General features: G+C 38.7%; 1 protein-coding gene and 1 long non-coding RNA gene across 2 annotated transcripts; one reads left to right on the top strand and one right to left on the bottom strand.

Annotated features, from left to right (window-relative positions):
• Positions 1-2: 2 nt before the first annotated feature.
• Positions 3-2,301, bottom strand: LOC107573353 (macrophage mannose receptor 1-like; the record flags this gene model as incomplete). Its single annotated transcript, XM_016259795.1, has 4 exons — positions 2,237-2,301; positions 1,805-2,152; positions 407-757; positions 3-241 (listed from the first exon to the last, which is right to left on the bottom strand). Coding segments are annotated over exons 1-4 (975 nt in total), but the record flags the coding sequence as incomplete, so codon positions are not given.
• Positions 2,302-3,204: 903 nt separating this feature from the next.
• Positions 3,205-4,128, top strand: LOC107573355 (uncharacterized). Its single transcript, XR_001607492.1, has 3 exons — positions 3,205-3,283; positions 3,367-3,417; positions 3,529-4,128. It is a non-coding gene; the product is annotated as an uncharacterized lncRNA (long non-coding RNA).
• The last annotated feature ends 4,721 nt before the right edge of the window (positions 4,129-8,849 follow it).

The following is an 8,849-nucleotide window of genomic DNA, read 5'->3' as shown; positions in this document are numbered from 1 at the left end:
CCGTTCCCTGGAGCCCAGTTCTGATAGCACACGGTCTCTCCACTCACCCAGAACCAGATGCCCACAGTGCAGGAGTGACGTAAACCCAACCACACCGCCGCAGTAGACGCCCGTTTAACCACGTTCATCACACGACGCTGAATCTCTTCTGAATGAACCGAGACCAGATCCACATGATTCTGTCTGCAGTATCTCAGAGCTTCAGACCACGTCAGATTCTCTCTGATCACAATCAGTTTATCTGGAAACCAAACAAACCACAAGCAGAAACTAGAGAGAGACTGATCAAAAACAACATGCAGAACAAACACTGTGGATGAGTTTGTCATGTCAGACGTGTAGCGTGAACTTTAAGAGATCTGGAGGTGATGGATGGATTGTGTGTGTTTTGTGAGGATCTACTCACCTTCATGACACACAAAAGGAAACTGGTGGTTGCTGCAAGAGATGTCAATCCATTGTCCCAAAGCGTTCTGTTCAACAGCTGTACAGTCTTCATTACCTCCAATATTATTAGGTTCACCAGACTTCCAGTATCTGAATGAGGAGTTACTCTGATCTGACCACTGCCATGAGTCTCTGAACAGACCGATCCAGACATCTGATCCAGATGAGTGATTATCACTAATGAGCTTCTCAACCTGTTGATTCTCACTCTGGTTTCTCACACTGACCAGATCAATGTGACTCTGTCTGCAGTAACTCTGAGCATCTTTCCAATTTTTCTCCTGATTGACAAAGACGAGTCCTGTGTTCGCTTAAAGAAAAACAAATGGACAAAGATTCATGAATCAGTTTGTTCATTATTCTTATGCTGCTTTACAGTTTGGATGTGAACAGGAGCATCAGTCTAAACAACAGAAACACATCACATTCAAACACAATACATTTTGCTGATATAATATTAAGTAACATTTGTGAATTTCCTTTATCATTTTATTGCCACTTTCTATTTCTCCACTACAATTCCTTACACGTTTCTCTAAAATACTGGATTCAGACACAAAGAGCTTTATGAGAGAAACAATGATGTTCTGCTCGTCCTTAGAAACATGTTGGTAAATAGTCCATTCAAAATGTTGTATTCTAGATTAATTATATATATATATATATATTGTTGAAATGTTAATACTATTGCTAGAGGTCATCTTGTCACAAATTAACTATTGACTTCAATCACAACAATGCAATATGCTAATAAAATCTTTAATACAGTTTTAATAATGTTTGAATAAAGGTTCGTCAATTTTCCTAGGTCAGACATCAATTTTGGCCTCTACTATATGTCTGTTAAATTTGATCCAATTAATTAATCTCATTTCATGTTTTTCATTAATTAATTCCCTAGACAATGGATTGATATTTTTGAATTCATAATTTATAAATATTGCTGGAAGAAGAACAACAACAAGAACAAAACCTATGCTCTCGAATGACAGATTTCCACAGTTATCCCATGAGACAACAAAAGATCAACATGCGTTCAATGAAATACTTTTTTTCCAGTTTGTCTCTACAGAAACTGACTTTAAGTTGTTTATATTTATGACCACATTCAAAAGTAGAAGCAATTAGTTTTGTGTCAGAACTGTGGCCAGCTTCGGTTCTGGAGAGGCGCTGTCCTGCAGAGTTCAGCTCCAACCATAATCAAAGCTCTTCAGGATCACTTGAAAACCACGAGCTGAAGCAGGTTGGATATAAACTTTACAGGGCAGTGGGACTCCAGGAGTAGGGTTGAAAACTTAAATATGATGCATCTTTTTATAAATGAATGTTTGTTGTCAATGTAGGAAGATGCACTCACTGTTATTGGATGAATTGCAGATGAAATTCAGGGACTTATCACATCCCACAACATGCCATGTTCCATTTCTCATAATAGAACAATTGTTATTTTCTGGTTGTCCAGTAGCCCAGTTCAGATAGAGCGCAGGTTCACCTGAAGACCACTGCCATTTATCACGACCCGTCTTCTGCAGCCCAATCCAGACACGTCCATCAATCTTCTTCAGCTCGTTCATGTCGTTCATGTTGTCAACGGTGGCCAGATCTGTGTAATTCTCTCTGCAGTATCTCTGAGCTTCAGTCCAGGTCTTCCTCTCATTTATAAAGTGATACTGACGCTGAACACATTCAGATACGGAGCAGAGAGCTGTGAAAGAGAGGCTTTGCTTTAATGCTTTTCATAACAGACCTAATGAAACTAGAAACCATGAATAAAAGCACAAACACTCACCAATGAGAAGAAGAATGAAATATAGAGCTTGCTCCATTTCTGAGGAAGAAACAAACAAGCAAACAAGAATTTAAAAATAATTTTTAAAAAGGCATCTTAGCAGCGTAATAGGATTCACTGCAATTCAGATAATATTAACATCTCAAAGTCTAATTCTAGTTAAAGAATGAAGATGTGAGTTGTTCTTACTTTAGAGGTCGTGTGTTTCTGTCCTGAGTCTGATGTTTCTGTCTGCAGCTTCAAACTATATGATTATTATATCTGCTCTCATCCGTCACTCAGCACGTCACTTCATTTGTATATTACTCTAGAACACCTATTTCATATTCACTTCCTCTATATTTGTGTACTTGTCCATCTCTTTCCCATGATTTGCATACTGATGTTTGTGATCAGTCAGTATTAGTAAATGTGAATATGGACCTTAATCAACAAAATTATATATTATGAACATTCTTTACTTATATTTTAATGTTCACAACTAAACAGCTGTTTTAATGTTATAGGTGGGCAGCATAACATAATTTGAAATTCATTTTTTATAATCCGTCACTCAGCACGTCACTTCATTTGTATATTACTCTAGAACACCTATTTCATATTCACTTCCTCTATATTTGTGTACTTGTCCATCTCTTTCCCATGATTTGCATACTGATGTTTGTGATCAGTCAGTATTAGTAAATGTGAATATGGACCTTAATCAACAAAATTATATATTATGAACATTCTTTACTTATATTTTAATGTTCACAACTAAACAGCTGTTTTAATGTTATAGGTGGGCAGCATAACATAATTTGAAATTCATTTTTATATTTTTCTGTTGGGCCACTTTTGGCACTAAATCAAACAACTCTACTAATGAGCTGATTGACGAGGGTTGAGTTAATTAGTGGAGACAGGTGAGACTGGTTACTGAGAGCCTTTAAAAACCCTCCGTTTGAGGCGCCAGTGTGTGAGATTAAGGAATAAGTGTGATTTTTGAGAAATATTTTGTATGGAGAGAGTCTAGTGTCGGTTCATTTCATATTCCTGCTGTTTACTGTATGTTTTTTTTGGTTGTTTATAAACACTAATATGTTTTCATGTAAACACATCCTCGTCCATTTGCTTATGTCCACATTTAGACATTCTGGATAGACAATATTTACATCTGACGCGAAACGGGAATGCATACAGTGAGTGTTATTGTTCTAGTCATTTCATTACATTTCATTCACTCTTATTAATTTGTTAGATTTATTGCAACCGCAAGAAAAGTTACACCATAACTGTGTCCCAACTGGAAGGCTGCATCCCTTGAACTCCACGAAGACTGAAGTTTGCATCGTTAAATGAGACTGTCTATGAAGGATTTTCTGTTTGCATCACCAGCTGTTCCTACCCAACACTCCTGTCGCCTAGCAAGTGTGTGACCGCTGCCATCAACACACAGCAGAGACGTTTCTGACTGCTAAATCATCCTAAAACAACACTGTAACAAATGCCTCTAGTTTTCAAAGCACTATTAATGTAAAATGAACCAATATTTACTGTAGAACCTGTGGACCGCATGTTGCTGTAGATCTGCAAAACATCATAACGTCATAATAATTCTACAGTACATTTTTACTGTGAATCACAATATAGTAATCTTGAGTGAGTTTTTATTTTTTTAGCAGTAGAAACAAATCCGATTCAACACTTTCTTCAATTCAGCAACATAACTTTGCTCGTTATTTTGCCATGTTAATTTACCTCTTGTAAAGTTACCTGTATTCAAGAGTGCACTGGGACACAGATGTATGCGGCACCGTTCTTAGTAAGCTGTGCATATTATTACACAAAATGAACTACTCGCATACAAACTTTTGATATATTTTCATATACCGCAACAGGTAAGACTTTAAAACAGCACCACATTTTTCATAAGATGTTTTTCTGAGATTCACCGCTGGGCAAACTGCAGCAGCTAAATACAACAGATTGCTGCCAGCCTTATTTAAGTGAATAGGAGTGTCATTCCTGACTCGCTATACTAAGGTTTTATTCTTCTTCAAAAAAGTTGGAGTCACACCTCTATGGGGGTGTCGTACCCTCCTCTCACGTAACAGTAAACAATTGTCTAATCAGTGGCACTTTCCACTTGCCATACCTGGGAAGCCTTGAAAGTGGTACTAAATACTCGTCATAGTGTTAATGCCTTCATGCCTCCTCACTCGCTCTCAGTCATGGTGTTCAACCAGGTCCAGTAGCTTGTACATTGGCGCCAGCCTTGTTACAATCTCAAAGCATTGGTAATGCAAGGGCCACCCAGCAGCGAAATCCAGAGGCGTGGGTGAAGGTTTTCTGTGTGAATGACTTTTCTTGCGCTTCTGTTACTCCTTTGTCATTTTTTATCTGACTCCAATTTTGAGAGACCATTCAATATAAATTGCGATGGCAGTTATAGAAGCTGATAATAATGCTAATTGTGTTTTAATTGAGATGCATGATTATTCGGACACACCATAGTTTCAATTATCCGTTCATTGGGACTGATGTCACATTTGAGTCTTGCGTTGCAGATTCAATCAATCAGTAAAGAGAATACATCAATTAAAACAATGCATTGGAATTTGGTGACAACTGATCAGCGTGAGATAAAAAAATAATTTCAAAGAGTCAGCATACCTCGCAGTAAAGACATAGCAATTGTGTGGGAATTTCTGTTTACAGCTGCTTCCTTGAATGATTTGCCAATTCTCTTTAAATACCCACATCAGAATAAAACAATAATACATCCAATAATAATAATATTAATAACTTCACAGATTTGTTGCTGGGACATGAGGTGACCTGACAGCCATATCTAACCTGAGGTAGAAAAACAACATCTGGAAAAGACCTTATTAGGGGCACAACCCACATCAGCAGAACATAATTTTCCACAAATTTGAGATCTTTATTTTTGGTCTGTTCTACTGAAAGTGAAGTGACGTGTGGCCAAGTATGGTGACCCATACTCTGAATTTGTGCTCTGCTTTTAACCCATCCAAGTGCACAAACACAGTAGTGAACACACACACACACACACACACACACACACACACTCTGTGAACACACACCCGGAGCAGTGGGCAGCCATATTGCTGCGGTGCCCGGGGAGCAGTTGGGGGTGCGTTGAATCGCACACGTGGTATTGAGGGTGGAAGAGAGCGCTGGTCATTCACTCCCCCCAACGACAATCCCTGACGGTACAGAGACTCGAACCTGCAACCTTCGGGTTACAAGTCCGACTCGCTAACCATGACTGCCCCATATGCGACTATGATCATATTTCCAATTGCACTGAGACCTTTAAAACGATACCAAACATGAAAGGGTGAAAATCATCAACTCTTAGGATAGATTAGAAGGTGTATTGTTTTGTTGCATGGCATCTGTTAACATTAAAGTATAGACGTACACATACACGCACACATTATGGAAGAAAAAAAAATGGTTTTGTTATTTAAATGTTATTCAGTGTTGATGTTGTTGTGCTGTTGATGGTCCTGTGTGTATTAACTTGCTTACTTTGTATTTTTTAAGTCTTTCCCCAGCAGGCTCATTTTCTCCAGAATAGTACTAAAACAAGAGAAAATATAAAGACAGGTTTGCAATCTTAACAGTAGAAAATACGACACAGCAGGACATGCATACAAAATACTGAAGTGCTAAAGTTTGGTTAACACTTATTGTCCTGCTGTTTTGTCATGACAGATCATCAATTTAAGACTTAATTTGTGTCTTACAACCATGGTGTTCAATTAGGTCCTGTAACCGTGACTGCTGTGAGTGGTGCCAGCATTGAGTTTAAGCGCCTTCATTGCTGCTTCAGAGTCATATTAATTTAACTCAGTGCAATAAATACTAAACACATTCTTTCCTGAATTAAATATAATCTCTTAAATAATCATTGTACTAATGCATATTATTCAAATATTATCTGGAAAGTGTTTACTGAATATTGAGTTCACATACTCAATTTTGCAAAATATGTAGTATGCAATGAAATATATTAAAGCACATCTCATGTGTGGTGAGTAAACACAGCATGTTGACATGAACAAAGTACTAGTTGGAGATGATGCTGCCCCTGCTGCTCTTTGCTTGCTATTAGAATGTGAGCTCATACAATTAGGAGATTTTAGATCAAGTTTGACAGGACCTAAAAGTATAAAGGATATAAGTACTGTGACAAATGGATTTTAGTAAATAATTATGACTTAAGCTCTCTAGTAATGGCTTCACATGACTTAAATATTGTGAGTCATAAGGCCATTTATTTGGCTGCCACAGTTTTATTAAATGTGTAAAATATTTTGAACAATTACATATACTTTTACATGACATGGAATCCTAAATAATTCAATTAAAAAATATATATATATTTTTTTTGAAAAAAATGACACACATTTAATGTTTACATGTAGAGTGCATGTGCCATACTGCAAAAACATGTGATGTGTGTGTGCATTTTTTGTTTGAGTGTGTGTTTTGTGAGGCACTAAGCAAATGTTGCCAAACAATGTTGATCATTGAAAGCACCAAAACAAACACGCCCATACAACAGGAACTCGCCCTTATTTTAATAACTCCACCCCACACGAACGTACACAACCCCGGCAGCGACGATGGTGGAATCTGCTATGCCTGCCGGCCGAGGGTATGATGTAGGGCTGCACGATTAATCGAACATCAGATGTACACTTCATTTTCCTGGGAAAAGGAGGGTGCATTTGACGTCGCTTTCGAATTACGTCAGCCTTCGTCGCGCCGCGGTGACGCAATCGGCCTTGGAATGCTTGGAATGCAGTCTTCGGAGGGTGAATTCTGACCCTGCGTTCCATTCGGAAGGGCTCATCCCTATGCCCTAATCCCTTCAAATGGTTTACCCTCCAGAGTGAGAGCTTCGAAGGGTTGAAGGGTGTAGGGAACCAAACAACTTTCTTGAAGTGCCCTTCTGCGTCATCATCACGTGCCCACACGGAGGCGCTAGGCTTGTTTGAGATGAGCAAAATCTGCGCAGAACCGATCACCAGTGATCACCGCGAGATGCATGCCGGTTAGAAAAGTGTCTGAGTTATGTACGACTTGCTCTGATGTCATGCTGACGTGTGCCAAAAAGCTCTCTCGACGGCGAGGCGGCTGTGTCGGATTGTGCAGTCGAGCGCAGTTGCTCTCCACCGACTGCGCTGATCAAAAGCATGATGGGAAACGACTGACTGAAGACACAGCTTAATGCTCATTGGTTCAGACAACCGTGATGCTGCGTTCTCGTCTAAAATGTTTAATTTTTTTTAAATCTGATTTCATGTGATTATGTATTTAAATTATGCATGAATATTCCCAAACATGATGACAGTGCGATCTCTGTGAGATATGTGATTGTTGTCATATTTCTATAAAAATCTAAAATACATGTTTGTATTAAAGTAAAAATGGATGATAAATACGCCTTTCGTATGGAATTTATAGCAAGCACTTTGAGTGTCTTGTTCACCATATTTATTTTCATAAAAGCAACAGAACTGAAATTATATCACGTTTATTAGCAACACAGCACATGAGTGTGAATAACGCGATATCTGCCTTTGATATCGTTGGTATCCTCTCCACTTCGAGAGGGCAGAACTGTCCGTCTTGACTGCGCTTATTTCACTCCTCCCCTCACTGCAGCCAACATTTCAGGTGAGGCGAGGCGCATCTCAAACAAGCCTAATGTCATCATGCAAAGAATCTGCGCAAATTAGTTCATCATCAGTTGTACCCTTCGAAATCCTTCATTCCGAAGGGCCCTTTGAAGCGGACAGTTTTGAGCACTTTGGTTTGGAACAACCCTTCAATATGGTGGCCATGATTGTTTTCACTCCGAAGTGCCCTTCGGAGGGCGATATATCCCATTTGAAATGCACCATGAATTGGGACAGCATACGTCGTGACGCTGTGACGCAATCACACTTCAAATGCGCACTTCGGAGTCCGCACACTTCAGTTTGGGACAGCCTTTGTCGCGCCGCTGTGACGCAATCGCACTTCAAATGAGCCCTCCGGAGTCCACACACTTCAGTTTGGGACACAGCTTTTGAATTTTAAAACACTTTAATTTACAAACATTAAAAAAAGAAACATTACACATTACCAATTAAAGACAATGCAGTCACCAATGCCCCTCCAAAAATAATCTCCATTCAAAATAAGGAATGTTCAATACTATTGATATTAATATTCAATAAGTACTCAAGACTCCACTAAAGACTTGAATAGGGTCACCATAGCCTACTTGTATTCTTACCAGCATTTTTGCACTGATGAGACTTAAAAATTGATCGCTAAGCTGAGTTTAAAACACTCACAAAACAATTACATACAAAAAGGACAATTTGGGAAAACAGTGTCATTACATTTTGAAATAAGAGTTTGAGGCTACAATACAATGCAATAATCTCCACTGAAGATCCCCACATTTCTTAGAGACAGGTGGTTTGTACAGTAGTCTCCAGGATGGACATATCTCATCTGAAATAGAAAGTCAAGACCTCCATTTAGTGTCTGGTCTTCGCTTCAATTGTCCAAGATTTAACACAAATATGATATTACATTTTTT

This window comes from Sinocyclocheilus grahami, unplaced genomic scaffold (assembly GCF_001515645.1).
Source record: "Sinocyclocheilus grahami isolate Dianchi unplaced genomic scaffold, SAMN03320097.WGS_v1.1 scaffold1922.1, whole genome shotgun sequence".
NCBI classification, from domain to species: Eukaryota; Metazoa; Chordata; class Actinopteri; order Cypriniformes; family Cyprinidae; genus Sinocyclocheilus; species Sinocyclocheilus grahami.
The sequence above is the reverse complement of the archived record's forward strand: the minus strand, read 5'-3'. Positions and strand labels throughout refer to the sequence as shown.